Below are 25220 nucleotides of genomic sequence, written 5' to 3' on the forward strand. Positions count from 1 at the left end.
GGCCCACGGGTGACTTCACTCCCCACCTCCAGCTCCACAGGCAGAGGGGATTTTCCCCTTGGCCTGTGGGGGTCGGCAGTCCCCCACTGCCCAGGAGGCTGACCGCTACCCTGCCTCCACCCTGCAGTCCCACCAGGCCAGAGCCTCCTGTGCCGGCTGTGCCGAGAGCTTGTGCGTCCAGGGGTCGCCCTCTGAGGTCCCACCCCAGCACTCCTCCTCATCTGCCCCATCAGAACTCCCTTCAAAGCCCCAGAGCCGTCCACCCTCAGGGACCCTGGATGGACTGGTCCTCCCTGACCCTCACTTCTATCCCCCCACGACATCTGCCCTTGGCCAATCACGCCCGCCTCCCCAGCAGCCACTTCCACATCTCCCAGCAGTTCCTCCTTGTGGGTCAGAGCCTCTCGGCAGCTGGCCATTCCTCACTTCCGCCTCCCCAGGGACCAGGGCTATTGTCCCACAGGACCTCTCACTCCAGGACCCTCCCTGGTCACTGAGAGCCCACTGGAGGAGCTTGGCTCAGTGCTATAAACCAGGTTAGTCCACTCGGGCCAGGGCCTCCTCTCCCCAGCAAGGGTGGGGGCCACACCAGTGGTGGCCAGGGTTCAGAGCCAGCCCCCTCCCAGCCTCATTCATAGGCCTCCTGGTTCCCAGCCAGGCATCCAGGCCTATGTGCGGCTCCCATCGATGGCTGGACCACTGCCTGCGATTTCATTAAGTGTTTGCTGGCCGGGTCCTGACGAGGGAGCAGCTGGCTGGGGGGGGTGGGGTGTGTGGAAGGGAAGGGACTGGGTACCGGACCCCAGGCAGGGCCTGCCTTGCTGCAGTGCCCAGTAGCACCACCTGGGCTGCCAGGCAGAGTGGAGGGGAGTCTCCACCTTCACCCACCCACTGCCTCTCTCCAGGCCCCACCTTTCCCATCTGTACAACAGGGATAAAAACCCTTGTCTGTCCGGCTTCCTGGGGAATTAGAGATGTGAAATGGCTTTGGGAAAGATTAAAGGGCTCTACAGAGGTCAGAGGTCACTGTGGGTGGGGAGGGCAGCAGATGGAGGCACTCTAGGCTGGCAGGAAGACCAGGGCAGACCACAGAACTACCCCACTGCCAGGGGGGCAGTGAGGGCAGTGAGCTGGGCCCCTGTCAGAGACTGAGGGTCCCGGGTAGGGGGCAAGGAGGGAGAGGAGGGAGAAGGAACCCAGGCATCCCCCACCTCTCCCCAGGAGCAAGCAGGAGTTCTCACCTCTAAGCCGCCCCACCTTCACACCAACGCCCTCCCTCCTCTGGGACCCCCTTCCAGGGGCGCCCCAACCTCTTCTGGGGAGCCTCCCGCAGGCCCCAGCACCAGGGGTCAGCCCACAAGAGCCCGCAAAGGACGGCTGGACCAGGTCTGCTCAGCCCGGCTTGTCCTTGCCCTAGTCTAGGTGAGCCCTGGGACTGGGACTGGCCGGGGCTGGGGCTGGGGCCCCCCAGGGGTTAGGAAGCGGGGGGCCTCCCACCCCAGCCCCGTAGGGCTTCCCCAACACAGCCAAGGCTGGAAGGTGGAGACCCTGCTGATAAGGTCCTCCCCGCCTGGTGACTCCGGGACGACTTCCGGCCCCGGGAGGGCTGGAGGGAGGGGGGCGCCCTGAGGATTGATGAGAGCCAGGCGTCGACTTCCCCCGTTGCGACATCTGGGCCTTCTGGAGGTTTCCATTGTCCCCGCTGCGGAGGGTCCGGCCACAGCGGCTGACCCCGCCAGACGCGCATCACCGAAGGGCGCCCCGCGGACGTCCACACCCCACCACGCAGGCCACCCACCCGGCCGCCACCGCCGAGCTCCGGGGCCAGAAGCCCGGACTCCGGGGGTCGCCTCCTCGCCCCCTCACGGCCACCACTGGTCGTCGCGCCGCCGCGGCGGGGAGGAAACGGGAACCTGCCACGGGCGCCGCTCGGGCTCCGCAGGGGGGCGCGGCGGGGGGCGGGGCCGACGCGGCGCGAGGCGGCGGGGGGCGGGGCTCGCTCCGGGGGCGGGGCCGGGCAGGAGCGCGCCGCGCGGGCGGGGGGCGCGGGAGGAGCGGGAAGGGGGGCGGGGCGCGCGCCGCGCGGGGCTGGGCTCGGAGCGCGCGGGGCCCGGCAGCAGGGAGAGCCGAGCCGGGGCCGCGCGGGGACGGCGAGGAGCGCACGAGCCTTCCAGGTGCTGGACGAGGGAGGGAGCCGCCGCCGCCGCCGGCTCCGGCGCGGAGGGAGCCCCAGCCCGCCGCGGGCCATGAGCCGCCGGGCCCCGGGAGCCCGGCCGCGGTCGGGGCAGCGCTCCGTGGGCGCCCCGGCCCGCCCGGCCGCCGCCGCGCGCCTGTAGGTACGACCCGCTGCCCTCGGTCCCCCCGGCCCCTCAGCCCCGGTCCCCTGGGCGTGCGTGTGTGTGCGCACGGCTGCCCCGGGGAGCGCGGCCGCACGCGCCCTGGTCCGCGCGTGTCGTCTTTGTGTGCGCGTGTGGGAGGGAGGAGGGAGCGCGGGGAGCGAGCAAGGGGCTGCGCCCCCCGGCTGGGATCGGCTCCCCGACCCCCTTTGGTGGCGGGGCGGGGAGGGGCGGGAGGGGCCGAGCTGCCTCCGGAGCAACTGCGCCCCCGCCCCCTGCCACGGCCCAGGCCCCGCGAGAGGGCAGCGCCGCGGGCCCCCTGGAGGAGGGGGTCTCCGGCTGGGGAGGCGGGGGTCGGCGGCGGGGGGGCAGGGTCAGCCTGGGCTGAGAGCGAGGGCCACGGGCTGGGCTCCGGGCTCGGGGCCGACACGCCCTCCGCGCGGCCCAGGCGCCCTGTCGCACAGCCACGGGTCCCTGCCGCCCACCCGGGAGCCCCCTAAGGGCGAGGAGAAGCGCCGAGGGTGGCCACGGGGCCGGCGCCTTTAAGAAGGGGCGGGTTCGTGCCCTCCATTCAGGCCCTCCAGCCCCGGCCATTGATGAACCTGCCGGCCGCGCGCAGCCCGAACCGCGCCAGCCCAGCGGGCCGAGCCAGGCGGAGGCAGGGTCCTTCCGAGCCCCGCCCCGGGGGCAGAGGTCCGCTGTGACTGAGACCCCCTCCGGGGCCTCTACTCCGCAGTGAACGGGGACCTGGACCAGCCCCAGTGGGCCTTTGAGCCTACCTGGCGCAAGGGAGAACCTCGGGATCGGGAGTCAGAGCTGCGCTGAGCCCTCTCTCTGCCCTTTCCCGCCTCGGTTTTCCTCCCTGTAGAATGGGGCCGTGGCTGCCTACTTTGCAGTTGGATGAGCCCCAGGAGTTGCACCCCCTCCAACACAGGCCACCGAGGGTGAGGGGAGGGAGCACCTCTGGGAAGCCAGGAGGGTCCAGGGGCCTCCAAAGGCTTTGGCTGCCCCCCTTTAGACAAATTTCTTCCCTCCTGGCCTCAGGGTCTCCATCCAGGAGGCCACAGGCTGGGGCAATGCCCTAGAACCTTTCGGCTCTAGGAACTTTGGGAGAGGCCTGGCCGTGAGGACAATGGGGTGGGTCCCGGCATTTCTGAGTGTCTCAGAGGCAGAGTTCCCCACAAACTGCTTCTTTTTACTCTGCGCCCTAGTGGTCTCTCCCACCAAAGTCCAGGAAAATCCCAACCCTCTGGAGGGCACAGGGGGGTGGTGGAAAAACGTTCTGATGCTGGTTAATTGAATGGTTAGTGGTTTCCTTCTTACCGTTATTGTGAAAATCAGTCTGGAGTTCCTGAACCCTTCTTCCCTGCTTAGTGGGGTTCTCCTAGAGGGGACCCACACACGCCCAGGGTGAACTTCCCTCAAGGGTGGAGCCGGGGCCCCCCAGGGCTGAACATTTGGTTTCGAGCTGACTGTACAGACTCAGGGCATAAGTGCCGTTACTCATTTAAGCTTCACAACAACCCTGGGGCTTGATGCTGTTATTATCCCCTTTTTACTGAGGAGGAAACAGAGGCAGGGAGATGAGATGACTTGCTCAAGGTCACTCAACCAACAGGCCAAGCCTCCAGACCACCCCTCTCAGACAAGAGCCTGGCTCTCCCCTCTCGCAGACTACCTGCATCCTGGGGAGTCGAGGATTTGGGGGCCTCGGGCCTTCCAGCTGCTGTCTTCGTGGGGTGCTGAACCAGCTTTGGAGCCTGCCTCCCCTCCTGCTGCTCTCCATCCTTGTGGGGCCAGAGGGGCACTCAGAACTCTGGGGGTCTGTGTTTCTCTTCCCCTACCCCTGGCTGGGTCGATTTTTACTGCTGCGGTGAGGGTGGGGCATCAGGTGATTTCTCAGCCTCTGGAGGAGGTCACAGCCCACCCCCTGGTTGGGTGGCAGCCCGGGGTCCTGCAGCATCTCTGGGTGAAGGGGTTAGGGGCTCCATTCTCCAGACACTTCCAGCCCTCCGAGTGCACCTGGGATGGGGAAAACGCCTGGGTTGGAGAGACAGGGCACAAGCTGTGTGGTATTTTGGAGGGGCAGGGTGGCCAGGATAGAGGCAGGGACAGGATAAAGGGGCATTTGCAAGGCCTCGGTCAGCTTGGGGGCATGCCAGCTCTTGGGGCGCAGGAACGGGAGGAGGTGCGGCAGTGCCACGCTCGGTGGCTGGTGGGGCCAGCGCCGAGACTCGAGCAGGGGCAAGCGGCAGTTGGAGGAAGAGGATGCATTAGAATTTGGATGTGGTGAGTCTGAGGTGCCTGGAGGCCAGCCAGGCTGGGTGTTCAGGAGCTTAGAGGAAGGCCCAGGAACCTCTATTAGCCCCTGCAGTGCCCCGAGTTCTATCGTACCTGAGGTCTCAGGACTCGCTGGTGTGTGTATATGCAAAGGCCAGGAGGCAGACTGGGGGATGAGCGGCAAGGGTAGAGGAGGGCCGATGGCTAAGTGGAGAGAGCATTGTAGGTGTCAGGAAATGGGCCAGGCCCAGGGAGGTCTGGAAGGGTCTGATTCAGGGCCCAGATGAGGCCCATGACACTAGGAAAGAGGGGGAAGCTACAAGGCTCAGGCCAAGCCTGGAGAGGGGGTGCCTCTGCCTGTGCAAATCCAGGAGGGGAAGGTGGGGTGGGAGAGGGCAAGGCCAGTGCAGCTGGAGCCAGCCCAGCCTGCTCTCCACCCACAGAGCCTGTTCGGGAACTGTCCAGCAAGGAGTGCTCCTGAAGGAGGATGGGCCTCCCTCCCAAGCCCCTGTCCCTGGCTTCGCCTGCTGGCCTGGCCCCCACTCCCTGTTCATCTCGCACTGTTGCAGCCCAGCTCTGGAGTCCCCTGCCCCCCACCTCTAGGGTACCCGAGACGAGCTTGGGTATGGAAAGTAGCATGTGCTGCAAAAAGACGCAGACCTGGCCTTGGCCTCACAATCTCCTCTCCCCCACTCTGCAGCCCTGCACCCACTGCTGTGGTATGTGGTAGGAGCCCAGTACAAATCTGTGCACCCCCAAGTGTCTGATGGGCCTGAACCGATCTCCTCGTCTGAACGATGGCATCCTCTTCGCTTCCTTGCAGGGAAGACAGGTGGAGAGAAGGGTTGTGAACGGGTCATGGCCGACTTGGATGTGGGTTCCAAAAAGACAGCCATGGCCACTGTGGAGCCTGGGTGGGGGCCCAGTGGTACGCGGGGCCCGGGAATGGGGCTGGCAGCCATCTAGCCAGGAGCAGCAGGAGGAGAGGGGCTGGGGGCAGGACATTTAGGAAGTGGAGGCAGAGGAGCTTTGCTTTTGAAACAAATGGCTTACATATTCCTCACGACAGCCCTGTGAGGTGGGTGCCATTAGGACCCCTCAACAGATGAGGAGACTGAGGCCCCGAGGCCAAGTCACTTACCCAGGGGCATACGGCTAGGAGGGGGTGCAGCCTAGCAGGGGGTGCAGCCTAGCAGGGGGTGCACACTCGGATGAACTGGCTCCAGATCCTGTGCTTTTTAACACACCACTGTCCCAGGGTGTCAAGAGGCCCCACATGAGGGGAGGGACGGAGGGACAGGGGCCTCCAGTGTGCCGCCCAGGTAGAAGGGCACTCCGGGGTGGAGAGCAGCTCTCCAGTGCAGCTCTGTGGGGTGCCTCGGCCTGAGGGTCTGCAGGCCCCACAGCTAGCAGGGTTTGTTGAGCTTGGGGGTGTCCGTGAAAGCTGGGGGAGCCCTGCAGGAAGCCTTCCTCCATGCCACAGCGGCAAGGGCTGGGCACCGTGAGGAGGGCAAGACAGATGCAGCCCAGCCCAGAGCTGGCTCTCACCTCCGCCTTGCAGGGGCACACTCAGCCTGGAGGCGAAGTCGGGGCTGCTCAGCAAGGCCCCGGTGCCCCCAACCCCACACTCGCCACCTGGGGGCAAGGTTCCCGGGGCTCTTAGGCAATGTCTGTCCCTGCCACCAGTCAGAGCACCCCACGCCCACCCTGCTGCAAAACCCTGGCGGGTTTAAAGGTGGTGACACCAGAGATGGGCCCCGCTTCTGGCTCCTGCACGTATTGTGGGGTGAGGACAGATATTCTGGGCGCCAAGGGTCTGGGAATTCCAGCCACATCCTCCCTGTGGCAGGAGGTCCCGGATCAGGGGACCAGGAGACCATCACAGGCCGGAGCAGATAGAAGGCCCCCCCAGGCTGCAGGAGCAGGCGCCCGGCGTGGGGGAGGGTCCTGCATCCCAGGCCAGGGCGCAGGGAGGTGGCTGGCGGGGACTGTCCTGCAGAGGCCAGGAGCCCTCACTGGGAGGTGGGCGCCCCGGTCAGCCAGGCCAGGCCCGGCCCAGCAGGGGGTCCTCCAAGACCCGCGGAGGTGTGGCGGGGAAGCAGAGTGAGGCCTCGTGCCCCCGCCCCTGTGGGGAAGGGGCCCAAGAAGCCGCGTGTTTTCCCCATCCCAAGTGCTTCAGAGCCGTCAGGCTGGGGGCGCTGCAGCCTCTCAGGCAGGCTGGTCCGGGCCCCTCTGAGCTCCGAGCTGAGTGAGGGTGCGGCAGAAGTCAGGGGGCGGATCTTGGGAGGTGGCACGTTGGGGCCGCGAGACCGCGAATGGTGAAGGCCGAGCTCCCTTGCTGCCCTGGGTCTCGGTGTCGCCGGACCGGGAGGAGGCTGGGGAGAGCCCCCCGCGCTGGGTTTGGCTGGGGCGCCCCAGAAACATGAGGCCGCTGCCCGCGGTGATCGATCGATTGGTCGTTGGCCCATTAGCAGGGGCCGCGAGGCCGCCTTATGAATATTTTAAGGAAGGACCGGCCATGGGGTCCGGAACCGGCCGCCCCCAGCCCAATAGTCAGTGCTATTTTTACCGCCGGAAGGGGGGCCGCCCCTCCCCGGGCCTCTAGCCGGGCTCCCACCCCTGCCCTGTGCCACCGGCTGACTGCGTGGAGGGGAGCCAGGTCCCCAGACCCTTCCCGGCGGTGGGGTTGATGGCTTGGAAAAGTGACCGAAATAGATTAGGCCGCCTCTGCCCTCGCCACCCCCTTGTCCCCCGAAGCCCCCTCTCATCCCACTTGGGCCCTAGTGAGATGAGTTGAAACATTTTTCCAGGAGAAGCCAGACAGCCCAGCTGAGCCCAGGGATTCTCAGGAGAGATAGGTGGGGGAGGGGGTCTGCCCATCTAGTGCCCCGTGGGTGGCCAGCACCTGAGCCCTGGACCGTTGCCAGCAGGCCGGCTTCCTTTGCTTCCAACCCCAGTCCTCAGAGGAGGGGGGCAGCCCCCTGCAGGCCCTCCACTCAGTGGGGTGACAGACCCCAGGCTTCGGTGTCAAAGGGCCAGGGCTTCTGCATTTCTGCATCAGAAATGCAGAGCAGGGACCCCTAGAGGCCACTGCTCCAGCACCCCATTTTACTGATGGGGAAGCTGAGGCCCAAGGAGACACGAGACCTGACCCCAGATGGAGTCCTGGTCTCCGAGCCCCAGTACAGCGCTGCCACCCCTCTCCACCCACCTGGCAGGTCTTTCCCAGCACCTTGGGGTCATAGGAGGAGGAGCTGGGACCCTGCCCACTGCCACAAGGAGTTGTTCTGGGAGAGAGGAGCAAGGGAGGGAGGCTTCCTGGAAGAAGAGGCATTCATACAGTCTAAAGGCCAAGTAGAATCTGTGTAGTCCAAGGAATGGGGAAGGCAGTTGGGGCAGGAGAATGACACGGTCTGCGAGGTGAGAATTCCTAAAGAGCCAGTGCGGGAGGGCTGCGTGAGCCTGTCGTGGGTGGGTTCAGTTCTTGAATCTTCCAGGCCAGCCCAAGAGTGGGGGCAGGGGCAAGGGTGAGGTCGTCCGTGGTTTTTGTCTGGGTGCAAAGGGGCCCCGCTGGCACCTCTGGGTTCTCCTTCCCCCAGTCCCGCTTTTCCCAGAGCTGGAGCTGAGGTCACCTGCAGATTGGCATGTGGCTCCAGGCAGAGAGATTTGGTGGATGGAATGAGTGTCCCGCGGGCTGATCCCTCAGAGAGGGCTGGAGATGCCCCCGGCCCCACCCAGTGCCCCACCCACAGCCTCTCCTGTGCTGCTCTTTCCCCAGGAGGCAAAGCAGTCCTTCCAGGGAGGGTAGCCCCCCAACTTCCCAGCCAAATTTCTCAAGTGAGGAAACTGGCTCTGAGGTTGGAGCTGTGGTCAGTGTCACTCACCCAGAGAGCAGTGGGGTCGGGCCTTCAACCCAGGTCAGCCAAGGTCCCTGCACTTGGTCTCCTCCCAATTCCGGCCCCGGAGGGCAGGGGGGGGCAGCACTCAGAGCAGCAGCCCACAAGCTCGCCCCTACCCTGGCCAGGGCCCCCTCCTCTGGCCGGTGGCCTCCCCTTCCAGAGTGGTCAGGGGCCGTGCTGCTTTGTGACTCTCGCCTCTGGCTGCTGTTTCTGCTATGGGGAGACCCTGGCTTCTGACTCAGCCTCGGCCTCTGCTGTATAGCCTGGGCTGGACCCAGGGGACGCTGAGGCCTGCTGTGCTGACTGGGTCTTGGGGGTTCTTGGGCAGCCCCAGCCCCCCAGTGCCTCCCAGGCCAGTCCCTACCCTGGACCTGGCCATACCCGCCATGCCTTTGGCAGGTGCCTTAAAGCTCTGCCTCCACTCTCCCCTTTTCCCTGCCAGCAGGAAGAGAGGGGAAGGGACATGGCTTGCCCGGCACTGGGGCTGGCTTCCTCCCTGCCCCCGCCCTGCCCACTGATGGGGCACAATTACCTCCAACAGAGGCATTTATCCCTCACAGCTTGGGGCTGGCTCCAGGACCAGCTGAGCTGTTCCCAGGCTGCCACATCACCTGATCTGACCCCTGTGGGCCTGAAAGGACAAGGGGGAGAGGTGGCCATTATGGGGTGCACTGTCCTGCTGGGTAAATGAGCGGGACAGGACCTCACAGACCCAGGCTCCCCCCGCCCCAGTGCCACCCCCCAGGTCAGGCCCAGGCCTCGGCTCCCACCTTCTCTGCAGGCTTTGTGGTGGTAACAGGTGCATTCCCGTCTCCACCCCCAGGGAAAAAGCATATGCCAGGAGCCTGGGGTCTGACTCAGGCCTGCCTTCTGCCCTTGAGGAGTGCTCGTGCCAGTTGGGGAGCCAGACAAGGAAACAGACACTTGGAGTGCCCTGTAATTGTCCCCTTACTGGAGAGAAGTGCAAGAGGAAGCCCAAAGGAGACACTTGTGCCAGCCTGGGCGAGGACAATGGGGTGCAGTTAGGAGGGACATCAGGGTAGGCTCCCTGGAGGAAGTGGTCACTGGATTAATTATCAAAGGATGGGTAGGAATTCACCAGGTGAAGAAAGAAGAAGAGCATGGCGGGAAAAAATCCTGCAGGAGCCCAGCCCAAGAGTGCCTCGGCCCCCATGTTCCCCCCACCCCCACAGACTCTGAACTCCACCCCCGTGTCCCCCCTCCCCACCGAGCCATGTGGGGAGCCCTGCCTAAGAGCCACTGCTCAGGCCCTTCCCACCTGCATTGTCCCTTTGGCGCTCTTGGCAGGCGTGAAGCCCCAGCTCCTCCAGGGAACCTTCCTGACCTCTGCTGCCTGGTACCCCACCCCCACCCCCAGCGCAGGTGTCTCTAAGAAGGAAGGCCTCAGCCTCACGTGGCCTGTTTCCTCCCTGGGGCTGTCCAACTGCAGATCAATGGCCCCAAGACAGAGGGAATTCCCACGGTGGCCCCGAGGCCCTGCACATGAGCTCACGGAAGTGGGCCAGCTATTTTTACCTGGCGTTTAATTACACAGTTTGGATCCCAGGCGAGAGATGAGATGGTGCTCCCAGCAGCCGTGGGGGAAGGGACAGGCCGGGAGATGTGGGGAGCCTGGGAGCCGGTGGGGGCCTGAGGTTCTCTCTGTCTCTGTAGGATGGCCCTCCCAGGCAGGGACACCCAAAGCAGGGGAGGGCGACATCACCCCCTTTCCTCTCCATCAGCAATTTTCACCCAGGCCCGGATGCCATCGGCGGGGGATGATGGGGTGCATAAATAGAGCAGGCTGGACCTGCACCCCCAGAGGCAGTGACTGCCTTGGAGTTGAGGAGGTGAGGCCCCCAAGTGGCTAGCTGGATACCCCGTGTAGTTTGAAGATCCAAGGTGGTGAGGAAGAAGGGACCTGGGAATAAGGAGGAGGAAGAGGGAGTTGAGACGGCTGAGGTTCCTGAAGAGGTGGGGCCTGATTTGGGCCTCTTAAAAAAAGTCAGCCGCCTTCCATGCAGGAGCCCCGGGTTCGATTCCCGGAGCACCCAAAAAAAAAAAAAATTCGGATTGGCACGGGAACTCTGGAGGCGAATGCTATGCAGGAAGCAGGCATTTCTGTGGGGTGCGCAGGGCCTTTAGTGCTGTATAACCCCCGGGTGGACCCCAAACCCTGGGGTCAGCCAGGCCCTGGTGAGACATCTGGGCCTGCCACTCACATGCTGTGTGTCCTTGGGGTCCCACCTCCTTAGGCCCGTGCAAGGGCTAAGGGAGTCACAGCTGACACACCTTGTCTGCTGAACACACTCATTTGTTGATTCATTCCGTCAGAGTTTATTAAATGCCTGCCACCTGCCCAACACTGGGGGCGCAGCCACGGGTAAGATGTTAAAATTTATCCCTCTGGGGAGCTCGGATTCTCAGGGGAAGGGGATGGGATGGCAACACAATCAGGCAAGTGAATGTATGGTGGGTCAGATGGGGGCAAGTGCTAGGGAGAAAAGTCAGAAAGGAAAGGGCACCAAGAGTGCCAGTGCTGGGTGGAGCAGGGTATCAGTTCTCAGTAGAGTGGTCAGGGAAGGCTGACACATGATACCTGACCAGAAATCTGAAAGGAGTGAGGAAGTGGGGAGGAAACGACGTTTGGGCAACTGTAAGTGAGAATGGCAAGTGCAAAGGTCCTGGGGTGGGAATGTGCCTGGCATGCTTTTGGAAAGCAAGGAGGCAGGTGTGGCTGGTGCAGAGCAGGCAAGGGATAAACTCAGAGAAGTAATCAGAGACCGTCGGAGGACGTGGATAGGACTTTGGCTTTTGCTGAGTGTGATGGAAGCCATTGCAGGTGTTGGGACAGAGGAAGGACCTGGTCTGGCTTATGGTTTCGAAATGATGGCTGGGTTCCTGGGTGGAGAATCATTTGAGGCAGAGGTCGGGATCTAGGGGGCCAGGGAAGAGGCTACTGAGGTACATCAGGCCAGAGGAAGGGGTTATGTGGGTCCCGGGACAGCAGCCCTGGAGGCCAGGAGCAATTGGGTTCCTGGCATATGTTGAAGGTAGGACCAAGCTATGTGACATCTACTGTGGACTGGGCTTTGGGGGCCCTCAGAAGAGGTAAGTGAGGTCCCTACAGGCTCCTGGGGACCTTCCCTTCAAGGCCCCTGTCACTCTAGCCTCCTCCAACAGCCCCAAGAGTGACTCTGGGGTTCCCTGAGGCTGCTTGAGGGAGAGAATGAATGCTGGGGTGGGAATTGGGGGCGGGGAGGGCTCTCCTCCTGCAGACACCTGCTCCTGCCCCCCCAGTTGGCTCTCCCTTCGCACATCCCTGCAGCTCACAGCACCTGCAGGCTGTCGCCCTGGGAACCCTGGGGGAGCAGGGGGTTTGGACCCCCGTGTGTGTCGGGGGACGCTCTGCGAGTCCCTGCCTCCCCCTTCTCGCCCACAGCCGCAGGGGGCTGCGATGGGACGGGAGCCATGAATGGTGCCGGCCCCGGCCCGGCCGCCCCGCAGGTCCCGGACTGGCGGCAGTTCTGCGAGCTGCACGCGCAGGCGGCCGCCGTGGACTTCGCGCACAAGTTCTGCCGCTTCCTGCGGGAGCACCCGGCCTACGACACGCCCGACGCGGGGGCCTCCTTCTCCCGCCACTTCGCCGCCAACTTCCTGGACGTGTTCGGCGAGGAGGTGCGCCGCGTGCTGGTGGCGGGGCCGGCGCCCCCCGGGGGTGCTGCCGAGCAGCGCCCCGACGCCCTGGAGCCGGAGGCGGCGGCCAAGGCCCGCGTCCGCAAGGGCTTCTCGCTGCGCAACATGAGCCTGTGCGTGGTGGACGGCGTGCGCGACATGTGGCACCGGCGCGCCTCGCCCGAGCCCGAGGCCACCGCCGCCCCGCGGGCCGCCGAGCCCCCCGCCGAGCCGCGCGACAAGTGGACGCGGCGCCTGCGGCTGTCGCGGACCCTGGCGGCCAAGGTGGAGCTGGTGGACATCCAGCGGGAGGGCGCGCTGCGCTTCATGGTGGCCGACGACGCGGGCCCGGGGGGCGCCGGCCAGTGGCAGAAGTGCCGCCTGCTGCTGCGCAGGGCCGTGGCCGGCGAGCGCTTCCGCCTGGAGTTCTTCGTGCCGCCCAAGGTGAGCGCCTCGGCCTCGGGGCTGGGGACCGCTGGGGCGTCGGGGGCCCTCCCTCCCTCCTGGGCCGGGCTGACAAGATGGAGGGCCTGTGTTGAGGGCTGGACCCAGGGGCCCAGCTCTGCCCCGGGGACGAGTCACCCCTCCAAGCCTGTTCCTGGAAGTGGGGGCTCTGCGCTCCTGTTGGGAGGCCGATGGAGAGCTGAGGCCTGGGGTGGGTGACAGCATAGAGTCCCACCCAGGGCGGCCCGGGTTGCTGAGGGGGCGTCTGAGCTGCCAGGCCCCCGCCCAGCCCTGCGGGGGCTGCCCAGGACGGCCACCAGCATCGCAGCTCACTCCCCTGGGGGCTTTTGCTATTAGCACCTGGGGCAGGGGCGGGTCCTCTCCAGGCTGGCAAACCTGTCTCCTTTGGAAAGTGATGCCTGCTTTCTGAGAGCCCACGGGTGCCCAGCCCTGAGCCTGGTGGGCATGCTAAACAGACAGGCTCTGACCCAGTAAGGGGCGGTGAACACCCAGGTCCTCAGATACAGAAGAGAAGACACAGATCCTCAGGGGTACAGCCTGCCTACAGTCACACAGCGGGCAGGGGCAGAGCCCAGCTAATATTCCCCACCACCCTGGAGATGGTCCCGAGAATGAGGAGGGTAGTGGGAGGGTGCTCCTTGTGCACCCGGGGACTGCAGAAAGGGGGGGGGAGGGTTGTGCTGGTGCTGCAGCTGGCAGCACCCCCCCGGCACTGCTCCAGCCCCTCGGCCACCTTAGGGCCCTCGGGACGCCCAGTGCCCTCTTAGTCACCCTGAGTCTACTGGCTCCTTCTCCATCTCCCGACTGTCAGCACCTCTGGGCTCCCCTCCCCACTGCTCCCCACTGGAAGTGCAGGGGGATGGGCTTCCCAAGACTGGGTGCCCATGAACACCGTGAGCTCTGGAGAGGTGACTTCCCAAGAACACACTCTCTGAAGGGTGGTCTCCCCAAGTCCCAGGACACCCAGGTTTTCCAGAGGCTTTTGGTCTGCTCAGGCTTCCACCCTTAAGCCCCAGAGGTCCTCTCCTCATCAGACGGGGAGACTGAGGCCCCGTGAGGGGTGGGAAGTGGGGTAGGCCTTGCCCTGGGTCACCCAAAGGACAGGGACAGAGGCTCAGGGCTTCAACGCCTCCAGTCCTGGGTGGCAGTCACAGCTGCCTGTCTGTAAATAGCAGTGTCGGCTGCCCACGGGGGAGGGGGCCGCAGCAGCTGTGCCTTCTCTGTTGGTCCCTGCCAGGGCCCGCTGACTTTACCGTGGGCAGGGGGCAGGGCGCCTGGGAGGTGCCTAGGCCCTCCCCAACCTCTGGGGAAGGCAGGTTGTCCCCTGCTCTGGCCTCAGTTTCTCCTTTTGTGCCTTCAAATGTTTGGGGATCCAGGAGTGGCCCCAGTGGGAGGGTGAATCGTACCGTAGCTGGGCCTCACTTTGGGTTTCCCAGTTGTTGGGGCCCAGAAAATTGCCCCCCCTGCCCTCCAGTCCTCTTTACCCACCCACATAGAGACCCAGCTAACTGCCCCCTTGGTGTCTGCAGGCTCAGGGGCCATCTCCTGGGAGCCTTAGATGTCCCCCTCACATGGCCGTTGATGTCCCAGCCCCCTGAGCCAGGTCTCTTGCTTCCTGCCTCCTTGCCCCTGCGGGAAGTCTCCAGACCCCTGCCTCTGTGACAGGAGGAACAGTAAGGTGTTCTGGAGCAGCGTGAGAGGTGCCTGGGACCGGGGCAGGTGGGTCGAGGAATCACAGCACCCCCGGGCAGTGGGCGCCCCCACTGGGGACCCCCATCCCCTCCGCTCAACCTGGGACTGAAGCCCCCAGCCCCAGCGGCTGGGGTGGTGGCCCCATGCCATGGTCAGCCAAGACCGCTGGGCAGTGGCCAGTGCTGCCAGGAATTCCCGCTGCCTGCCCCCACCCCCACGTGTGGCCCTTCCCTTTCCTCTCAAGAAAGTCCCTGTCCCAGAGCCCAAGTCCTGCCCAGAATCCCAGGCTCAGGCCAGCCCAGGGGACCTCGGGGCCACAGCCAGGAGCCGGGGCAGGGCAGGCAGGGCCCAGCACTGAGACACCCTCCTCGGGAGCCCTCCAACCCACGTGGGTGCCAGCCACTGCACCTGCCCTCGGCCCGGTTGCCTGCGAGCCGGAGCTGGGGGAAGGGGAGATACGGCCTCCCCCGGCTACCGGAGCTCGGTTCTGAGTTGAGGGCGCTGTCTTGCTCTGGAAGATCTAGTCTGAAAGGGAAACCAGCATAGATTTTTGTAACAATCTAGAATAGAATAAAAAAATCTCACACTTCGTTGCCCACAGTAAGGGTAGGTGTCATCTGATGAGATGTTAGTTTCGGGGGTATTTTTACCTGTGTGTATGTGTAACAGGTCACACTGTCAAGTGTATTGCTAACTATGGGTCAAGGTCAAGAGAGTGTGAAAACCATAGACCTGGTGGGTGCACCGGACAGAAGGGGCTTGCCCCCAGAGCAAGGAGGGTGGAGGCTCGGATGTGAAGCCCAGCTCTGTCCCTGACCTGCTGTGTGACTGCGGGAAGTGGGGGTGCTCCCTGCATTTCTCAGAAACTCCTCTGACTTTCCCATCTGTGAACTGGGCATTGAGACACCTCTGTGCCAGCAGTCAAAGCTGAGGGCTGCTCTGACCCCCAGGAGGGAGCAGGGTCAGGAGCGGATAGGGGAGGTATTTCTGGAGGCCCTGGGGTGACGCTGTCCCTTTCTCTGCCCTCCCAGGCCTCCAGGCCCAAGGTGAGCATTCCCCTCTCGGCTGTCATTGAGGTCCGCACCACCATGCCCCTGGAGATGCCTGAGAAGGACAACACGTTCGTGCTCAAGGTGAGGCCCGCCCTGGCCCCACGGGCCGTTTGACTGCCCCAGCACCCTCCCTCGTGGGTGGTCCAGCTTGACTTGAGGTCACCGAAGCAGGGGTGAGGGTATGGGGCCTGATGCAGGACCCCAAAGCCAGGGGGCCTCATGGTAGGTCCCCAGGACCCCGGGGCAGTTCTCTAGCATGTGCCTAGGTCTGGAATCTGGGTCTGCTCTGGGACCCTGTGCCCTGTGTCCCCCACCATCTAAGGCCCCTCGTTCCCCTCGTTCCCATTTCCTCCTGGGTCTAAGTGCAGCCTCTCAGAGTTTCACTTCCTCCCCTCCCTTCCCCGGCTGGAGCCAGCACAGCAGACCCGCCCCACCAGGCAGGACATGACCAGCCTGCCGCAGTTATGCAAATGACCTTGTCACAGGGGCACTAGAGTGTGGGAACCGAACCGGCCATCCCACAGAGGGCACACAGGCACCAAGGGCAGGCAGGAAGGCACCCCAGTGGGTCTGGGGGCAGCCCATCCTTTTCCCATGCCCCCACGTCATGGGTGGCCTGCTCAGGTTGCCGAGGACACAGCACCAGGCTGCCAGGGCTGTCCCTCGGCCCTCTCACAGTGGGAGGGTGTGAGGCGAAGTCCCCAGGGATGCCTGGTTCCACCCACCCCAAGCTGCCCACCCCACTCCCTGGCTCCTGGTTGGGTTTATATTTGTATCCATCCCTACTCGTTTAGTCACGAAACTCCCATTTATTTAGCCAACACGTGCCATCCCCACTCTTTGAGCCATCCAGGCTGGGGGCCAGCGACACAGCCTCTGCTCACCAGGTGTTTTTGTTGCTGGGTGAGACCAGCAGCAGGGCTGGGCCACCTGGCAGCCAATTATGCAAGGGCTCAGCAGCCCAGAGGCAGAGGGGCTCATCTGCCAGTGCCGCTCTGGACCTCGGTTTCCCCATCTGTTCAGGGAAGGGTCGAAGATGGTCTCTGAGAACCCTCTCAGCTTTGAAATGCTAGGAGTCCGACAACTGCATTTTAGCAGAGGAATGCTACAGGAAGCAGAGAACACAGCTATCCTGGGGCCTTGGCATCACAGAGTTCTGGGCTCAGCTCCCAGAACTGCCACTGACTGCTGTGTGATCTTGAGCAAGTTACTTGACCTCTCTGATCCTCAGTCTTCACATCTATAAAATAGATCCTATCCCTTCCAGGACTTTTTTTGTTTTATTTTGCTTTCGTATTATATTTTTTTATTGTGAAAAATGTTTTTAGCTTATATACAAAAAAGCGATAAATTTCAAAGCACATTACAACAATTAGTTGTAGAACAGATTTCAGAATTTGCTATGGGTTACAATTCTACAATTTTAGATTTTTACTTCTAGCTACTCCAAGACACTGGAGACTAAAAGAAATATCAGTATAATGATTCAGCAATCTTACTCATTTGTTAAATCCTGTCTCCTCTTTTTCATGTTGGCAGGGGCCACTGATAATATGGGATGGGGGAATGGAACTAGTTGATGTTCTGGAGAGGCTGGTCGCTCTGAGTGTCAGGAGTTATCTGCCCTAAGAACCCATTTCCTCCCAGGGCTCGTGGAAGGAGTCTCTCGGTGTACCTGAAGGACCCCACACTGGGTCTGGCCCTTAAAAGGGCCTTTCTCCTGCTCGCCTAGCCCTTTGGAAACTGCTGACCCTAGGGTGCAGCCATGATGGTGGGATCCAGACACTAAGGCACAGTGAGGGCTGTGATGTCCCTCACTCCATCTCTGAGGGTCAGGGCATGGGTTGGGGTGGAGGTGGGTTGGAATGCTGACTGCTGACTACCCCCTCCCCAGGTGGAGAATGGAGCTGAGTACATCCTGGAAACCATCGACTCGCTGCAGAAGCACTCGTGGGTGGCCGACATCCAGGGCTGCGTGGACCCCGGGTGAGTGCCCGAGTAGCCCCAGAATGTGTGGACGGGGGGGGTGTCTGGCTGGGGTGGGCCCAGAGTCCAGCCCCTACAGTGAGCAGCCCTCTGGTCAGGGTGGGAGCTGAGCTCCAGAAATGGACTTGGCTGGTCTCAGTCCTGTCTGGGCTGGTGTGGGCCAGGTGAGGTACGGACAGCCCCTCTTTATCTGTGTCCCACCCCAGCAGGCTCTGTGAGGCGTCCTCTGCACGGCCAGGCCTGGGGACCTAGAAAGAAGTTAGACCGAGTCTTGTCCTCACCCGTTTGGGAGATGAGCAGTAATGGGGGTGAGCCCAAAGGCCTGGGGGTGGGAAGTCCCTTATCCCAGCCCCAGTGCGCTGAGAAGGCATCCTGGTGGGGGTACCCACCTGATTTCAGACTTGGAGAATGCGCAGGTCTGAGCCAAGCGGAGGGCTGGGGTGGGGGAGTGGCAGAGAGACCAGCACAGTGAAAGGTGGGCAGGTGTGCAAGAGCCTGGGACTTGCAGGGCGCTTCAGGGCTTCAGAGGAGGTAGAGCCAGTGAGGGGCTTCACAGAGAGCCCAGTATGGGTGGGTGTTGGGGCAGTGGGGAGCCACGATAAACAGAGGGATAAACAGAGGGCGGCAACGACCAGCTGAGTCCAGGAGGAACAGCAGGGAGGCTGGCTCCACTGTCCAGGAGTGATCACAAGGCCAGGAGGAGGAGGGGCAGGCTGGGCTGCCAGTCTGAGCGTGGCTTTTGGCAGCAGCTGTGCTGGCTAATGGGCTGAGCCAAGCCCCAGGGGCAGGGGCTGCTGCTTTCTAATTAACAGCCCCATTTGAAGCCCAATTAAAGTCCTGAGCACAGCCCAGAGCCCCCCCTCCCACCCACCCCAAAGTGGTTGTAATACCTCCCCTGCCGCCCTCCCCACCATCTGCTCTGCCAACTTTCTCTGTGCCCCAATGTAGGTGAGCCTCACTTTGTAGTACTTTCAAGCTGGTAGTGTCCCAGAACCTTCCATGCGCTGCTGTGGAGGCAGACCCAGGGCAGGGAAGGGGGCTGCCCAGGCCCACCCACCCCCCGGGCCCTCCACTATTTGAGTGACTGCAGGCCATGTGCAGGAGGAGGCCAGCCCCTCGGGGGTCAGTGGGCAGGGGCCCCGTGGCCTCAGGGAGGACTATGCCCACTTGGGGGCCTCTCTGCATGTCTGGTCACTCACACGGTGGCTGGGGAGCAAGCCAAGGGTGGGACAGAGGGACATGGAGGTTAGGGAACCCCGGCAAGTGGAAGGCAGGTAGGGCTGATGCTGGCCGTGGGACTGTCAGCCACAGCCTGGCCCTGGGAGCAGCCCGCAGTTCTAGTCCGAGTCCCAGGACATGATGGCACTTTCTTGCCTCCACAGGGATAGTGAAGAAGACGCCGAGCTCTCCTGTCCCCGGGGGGGCTGCCTGGCCAGCCACGTGGCCTCCTGCAGCTGTGAGCTCCTGACAGACGGTAAGTGGGGGCAGAGCTGGCCAGAGAGGGAGCTGGGGTTGGAGGGAGCGACACTCCGGGATGGACAGACAGACAGACGTGCTTCTCACCTGCTTCTTCTCCAGCAGCAGATCTGGCCCAGCCCCCAGAGACAACGGCAGCTGTGGGTGCCGTGGTGACAGCGCCACACAGCCGAGCTCGAGAAGCCGCTGGGGAATCCCTGGTCCATGTCCCACTAGAGACCTTCCTGCAGACCCTGGAATCCCCAGGGGGCAGTGGTGGGGACAGCAGTAACACAGGTGCCAGTGGGGCAGCCTCCCCTCCCTGCCCCTCCTCCTGGGCCCCCACTCCAGGCTATGGGCCTTCATGGGCTCCCTCCAGAGTCCTGCCTGAGCCCCAGCAGGTGTGACATTTCACCCTGGCTCCTCCTCACTGCTCCACAATAGTTCTGGGTTGAGGGACTTTTGTGGGCAAGCCTGAGAACCTGGTTTCCATAGAAACTGCTCACAGAGAGAGCTGCAAAGGGACAGAACCAGGGTTGGGGACTGGAAACGGGATCTGTTCCTGGGCTGGTCACCGACCAGCAGAATCTGTGCCTCAGCTTACCCATATGCTTAACTAGTGGGCTGGGCTAGACGAGCTCCCTGCCTAGTTCTAAAATTATTCAAACAGCATTTTATATTTAAAAACCAAGATGCTGCATCCCTTATCTCATTTATCTACCCTTCTCCCCCCCCCACCCCACCCCGCCACCATCCATCTTCAGGGGAGGAGGGAACGGACCCCGAGCCTGAGCCCGAGCCCGAGCCCGAGCTGGAGCTCTCCGACTACCCTTGGTTCCACGGGACGCTGTCGCGGGTCAGGGCGGCTCAGCTGGTGCTGGCAGGGGGGCCCCGGAACCACGGCCTCTTTGTGATCCGCCAGAGTGAGACACGACCTGGGGAGTACGTGCTGACCTTCAACTTCCAGGGCAAGGCCAAGGCAAGTGTACATGGGGGGCAGCCCATAAGAGGAGGGGGTAGGGGCTGAGGTGACTCCCGGCCTGAGGCTGGTTCCATTAGGGTAGGGGTGGCACAACTCCCCACAGGCCAGGCCACCCCAGGCCGTGCTCTGCTCACCCCCGCCCCCCCGCCCCAACTGCACATGCATCTCTGGGGACTGCAGTCAGCCTGAGACATGGCTCTTCTACTCTCCAGATGGGGAAGCCACCTGCTGGGGACCGAGCCCACAGGAGGCTGGCCCTGCTGGGGATTTAACTTTGCAAGTCCTTTCAGACCCTGTATATCCAGAGCCACCTCGGGGCAGGGCTGGGGTCACCCAAGGCCCTTAGACCTCCCTTTTCCTGCTCAAAGCATGCGACCCCCAGAACAAGCTCCTAGGGGGCGGTCATTCCTGACAGCCCCTCCTCCTCCCTGCTCAAGCCAGTTCACCAGCCACTCCTGCACCCAGCTTGGGGCCAGGTCTGGACTCAGGGAGGGAGGCCCACACAGGTCTGTTGGGCCTGGAGGAGCCCCTGACCCAGTTGGCCAGAGCAGGAGGGGCCCTGATCTGAGACATGAAGTGGAGAAAGCACTGTTGAGGGGAGGATAAGTGGGGAGGGTGATCCAGAAAGACAGACATCTTTGCATGAGCAAAGGTATGACAGGGGACCCAGACTGCAGGGAGACATATGCTAACAATGGCTTCACATGCAGAGGAGAAGACAGAAAAGTCATGTGCTCACGGGGTGTTGGAGGGAGGGGTCCAAGGCGGCCAGAGCAGGCAGGACCTCAAACCTCCCTACCTTCCTGTGTTTCCCATAAGGAAACAGGCCCAGCCCGGCTCCTCCCCAGTTCCCAGCAGACCCCGCTGGAGGAGGGGGCAGCCCAGGGCGCCTGCTCCAGGCTCCAGCAGGTGTTCCATGTCCCTCTGCAGGGCCCCCACCTGTGCCAACCCCAGGCTGGCCCTCCGGTGACTCCCTGGGCCTCTCTTCTTAGTCCCACTGTGGAGGAGGTGTCACCTCCCCCAGGACATCTCCTTGGAAAGCAGCCGCCCTTACCAATTCCTCTGACAAACAGATGCTTTACACTGTCCCTTGCCATTTACTTCTCAGCCTGCACCGCCCTAGGCCGCCTCCCCAGAGGGCCCAGCTCTGACTCATGCCCAAGCTCAACCCACCATGGGTCGTGAGGGAGGGACGCAGAAGGGGGCGGGAGGCTCCTGCCCCTGCCCTTCCCCTGTTGCCCAGGCTAGTGCTCTCAGAGAATAGAGGTGACAGCCCGAGGTCAGATAAGTTAGTGGCAGGTTAGAGCTTCCTGCTTGCATGCCTTCAGGGAAGGAAGGTCACTGCCTTCCAAGTCAGCTCTTTCCACTGTGACAGTAATTGTCTGAAAACTTTTCCCATAGATTGAGATGCACCTGCCTTTCTGTGGCCAGCCCCCCAGGGCCCAGCTCAGCCCTGGACCCCTGTCCCCAAAAGGCCTGCCTAGTTTAAGGCTGTGGGGGGACACTGCTAAGCTGGCTCTTCTCAGGCTGAGTCCCTGCTCTGGGCTGCCCTCACTGCTCCCTGGGTTGGCTGCCCCTGTTCCTGCCCTGCCAAGTGGCAGAATTCATTCATGTGAACAGGAAACCACCCTCTGCCAGGGACTTCAGTGCCCTTTATGTGGGCTTGGAGCTGTGTGCATACCCTGTAACCCTTCCTATCACCTTCTCTCTTGCCACATATACCCCAGAGACAGCCACTCTTCCTCCCTTGGGGTACATGCTGAGCAAAACAAGGCTGAAGCCAGAGCCCAGCCTCCCCAGTAGAGACTGTGAGCCTACAACTGCTCATCCCGATGCACCTTCCCTGGTGGGTCCCAGAGACCCAGGGAGAGACCAGCCCTGTTCCACCTGCTCCAGGTGCTTCCACTGCCGTTGACAAGCACATGCAGCCACTGTCCCCCAGCAGGGATAGTGCGGGCACTGCCACCCCTCTGGGCTTTAGCTCTGCAGAGGACGGAGGCGGACCCTAGCCTGCTATGGTCAGGGAGTCAGTGTAGGATCTCCACCCAGCCCTGTGCTTCGATGATGAGCGAGTCACTCCCTTTCTGTGTGTCTCAGTTTCCCCGTCTCAATGTGGGGCCATTCATCCCTAAAATTCTGGGGTTGGGAGAGGGCTAGAGATGAGAGTGAAAGGCATGGAGTCCAGGCAGGGTAGATACTCCCAGAGCTGGGGCAAACACCTGCTCCCCTAATCCCAGCCTGGTTCTGTCACCCCCATTCCCTATCCCTCCTGAGAAGGGGCTTATGGGTAAGGGTCCCCCACCCTTCTGGCCACTACAAGAGCCAGTTAACAGTCGGCATCTGCAAGGTTCTCCCCAAGACCCTAAAGGCAAGTAATCACCAAGGAGGTGGCCGGTCCTGGACCCCACCGCTGACACATAACTGTGCTCACAGCACCTGCGCCTGTCCTTGAATGGCCACGGCCAGTGCCACGTACAGCACCTGTGGTTCCAGTCTGTGCTTGATATGCTCCGCCACTTCCACACCCACCCCATCCCGCTGGAGTCCGGGGGCTCTGCCGACATCACGCTACGCAGCTACGTGCGGGCCCAAGGCCCCCCACCAGGTAAGAGGCCTCCACCTGGCTCGTGTGATGGCAGGAGGAGCGTGGGTCACCCGCAGGCAGCCACCCAGCTGAGTGAGCCCAGTGGGATGGCTCCAGGTCTCCTGACCCCAGACCCGGGCCTGGCCCTGCCATTGGGGCCATCAGGACTGGAGGAAGAAGTGGCAGTCCCCCAGGACCCAAGTCTTGAGTGATTTGTGGGAGCAGCAGGGGTGCAGGGGGCACGGCTGCCTACCCTAAGCGACTGAGTGCCCTTTGTGCCTGCGAGGCCCCCTCTGCCCAGGGCCTGCTAGGGATCCAAGGAGGAGGCCAGGGAAGGGGCAGCCGCAGAAGGGTCACCCATTCCTCCCTGGGTGAACTGAAGTGCTCAGACTGGGTGGAGGTGGGGCGGAGGGGGGAGAGGGGAGGGAGAACCCCTGACGCGCGGCCGCCCTGGTGTTGCAGACCCGGGGCCCTCGGCCAGCGCCGCACCCGCGCCGCCCCTCTGCTGGAGCGAGCCCGCCGCCGGCCAGCACTACTTCTCCAGCCTCGCCCCGGCCGCGTCCTCCGAGGCGCCCGACGCCCCGGGCCCGGGCACCGCGCCCCCGCGCGCCGCCGACGCCCCGCCGAGCGCGCGCAGCCTCCCCCGCAGCGACAGCGCCGAGCGCCTGCTGGAGCCCGCGGGCCCCGACGAGTCCCCCGAGGCGGGCGAGGGGGCCCGGGGCCGCCCGCGGGCCGTGGAGAACCAGTACTCCTTCTACTAGCCCGCCCCAGCCCGCCGCGCGGGGAAAGCGAAGCTCTTCAGTGAAGACATAAATGTTATTAAAGAGCCTGTTTTAGGGACTGCACCCCGCCCTCCTGTCGTCCTTTTGCCTGCCCCGTCCCTCGGCCCTCGGCTAGCGGCTAGCTGGGTCTTAGCTGGGGGACGGCGACCCCGAATGAGCCGCGCCAGACCCAGAGCGGGGGTGGGGTGGGGTGGGGATCGCAGGGGCTTTATTGGAGCTGTGAGAGAGACATGGGTAGGGTGGAGGCTGAGAGGCCTGGGGGCAAGAAGGGGTGGCAGAGGGTGGAGAAAGAAAGTAGAGGGGAGGGGTCATCCAGGGACACAGGGAAAGATGAGGAAGGGACCCAAGGCACGGGGCCTTGAGTGCTGGGATGAGGAGCCGTACCCTGGCTAGGTGTCCTTGCGCAGGTCAGTCATGCCTGCAGACTTTGGGGAGACTGGCCTGGTGGTGTGGACAGAGTGGCAGGGCAGGACACCTCCACATTAGCCCGTTGGGGGATTCTGCAGTGGGAGAGGCTGGCTGTCCCAGCTCTGACACAGACTCAAACTTGGAAGCAGCCTAGAAGTCCCTCCCTCCCTTCCCTTCCTTCCCTCCCCCCTTCCCTCCCCCACCTCTATCCTATGTCTGCCAATAAGGATTGTCTCCTGGCCTCCCCCTGAGGCAGGCATCCAGCTGTGGCTCCCTGTCCCTAGGCAGTGGAAACTAGAGCACCCTCCTTGCATCCCAGCCCTCAAACAGTGCTCCCTGTAAGGAGGCTCTTGTTCCTGCTGAGCCAAAGCCCACTTCCACCTCCCAAGTCCAAATGCTGCTTCCCCCGGGGTGGCTGACCCACGGTGCCCCTTGCCAGGAGTGCCCTCGAAGGGCCCTTGCTCTGATGTGCACTTCTTAACCCCTGCCTACCCAGCCCCTGTTCCCACAGTCAAACCCTCTGGGACTGCAACCGAGGCACCCACAGCCCCCTCCATATCTTTGGGCCACTAGCACCTGTTGGCCACCTGGGCAGTGCTGAGCAGTGCCTCCTGCTACTACCATGCCGAAGGAGGAATATAAAGCCAGTGCCCGATCAGCATCTCCATCCGTGTGGCCAGAGCCCCTCTGTGCTCTCACCAAGTCCCAGCCCCCACCCCACCCCACCCCAACAGGAGGAGAGGGTGGTCTGGGTGAGGCTCAGGCGGACGCAGAGGAACAGGGGCTGGCAAGAGCCCTGTGCTACTGCCATCTGCCTCAGCAGGGCCCCCACCCCGACCCTGTGTGCATTCTTCCCCTTGGCAGAATGCTGAGCCCCAGGCATTATTACCCCAAGACCTGCAGCTTCATCCTTGCTCCCTCAGGGAACGTGCCCTGTGGAAGGGGTCAGGGGTGCAGTACAACTTGGACACAGAGCCTGCCAAACTGCAGCCCCACTCCCACCCCACTCCTCCCTCCCAACACAGCCGGTCACCGCGAGGCCGCTTCACACGGCGGAACACTCACAACAGGGACCGGCATGGAAGCAGGCAAAGGGCATGGAAGACTGCCGCTTTGACTGAAATATGAGAAGGTGGGAGAGGGTCTGTACCCACCCTAAGGGTACTAGTCAGACATTGTTCCTGAGATGCTCGGTGGGGGTATGTGGGGAGAGAAGGTTATGTTTGGGGGCAGGGGAGAGTAGATTAAGGTGAACTCAAGGGATAAGAGTGAGAAAAGATGGCAAGGCCACCCCCCCAGGCCCGCCTAAGGGATGAGGCAGGAAAGGCCAGTAGCAGGCCATCATGTGACCCCGTGCTCTCCTGAGCACGGCCACAGTCCCTCGGTGTGGTACATCCAGAAAGCCCAGGGAGGGACTGGGAAGTCACAGAAGTGTTTTAAGATTCTGGGCCCCAGGTGCACAGATGGCAGTAGCATTTTCAATGTGGTTTATTTGCTTCTTCATGAGCATTCCGGGTGCCTGCTCTGTGCGTGGATAGCCCAGGGGGTAGCTGGGCAGGCCCAGGCCGGTCCATTGCAGTGTGACATGGCAGTGACAGGGCTGGACTTTGGCCTGGGACCACCC

The 25220-nt window shown here is 63.0% G+C and overlaps 1 protein-coding gene and 1 long non-coding RNA gene across 4 annotated transcripts; one reads left to right on the top strand and one right to left on the bottom strand.

Moving 5' to 3' along the window:
- Nucleotides 1-363: 363 nt before the first annotated feature.
- SH2B2 (SH2B adaptor protein 2) lies at nucleotides 364-23241 on the top strand. 2 transcript variants are annotated; one of them, XM_077140862.1, is made up of 9 exons: nucleotides 364-536; nucleotides 11958-12634; nucleotides 15379-15480; nucleotides 17294-17385; nucleotides 18768-18859; nucleotides 18967-19137; nucleotides 19605-19819; nucleotides 22256-22427; nucleotides 22869-23241. In XM_077140862.1, exons 2-9 carry the CDS (start codon nucleotides 11987-11989, stop codon nucleotides 23165-23167), a joined length of 1791 nt encoding a protein of 596 aa, XP_076996977.1. In that variant the 5' UTR covers nucleotides 364-536; nucleotides 11958-11986; the 3' UTR covers nucleotides 23168-23241. The 2 variants fall into 2 exon arrangements, with proteins under 2 accessions (XP_076996977.1, XP_076996976.1); XM_077140861.1 differs by having other exon boundaries at nucleotides 365-536; nucleotides 18964-19137.
- LOC143667083 (uncharacterized) lies at nucleotides 3405-8671 on the bottom strand. 2 transcript variants are annotated; one of them, XR_013167848.1, is made up of 4 exons: nucleotides 8501-8671; nucleotides 4731-4820; nucleotides 4015-4358; nucleotides 3405-3894 (listed from the first exon to the last, which is right to left on the bottom strand). It is a non-coding gene; the product is annotated as an uncharacterized LOC143667083 (long non-coding RNA). The 2 variants fall into 2 exon arrangements; XR_013167847.1 differs by having other exon boundaries at nucleotides 3870-4358.
- Nucleotides 23242-25220: the final 1979 nt, after the last annotated feature.

The sequence above is a fragment of the Tamandua tetradactyla genome, chromosome 23 (genome assembly GCF_023851605.1).
Source record: "Tamandua tetradactyla isolate mTamTet1 chromosome 23, mTamTet1.pri, whole genome shotgun sequence".
Classification (NCBI taxonomy): domain Eukaryota; kingdom Metazoa; phylum Chordata; class Mammalia; order Pilosa; family Myrmecophagidae; genus Tamandua; species Tamandua tetradactyla.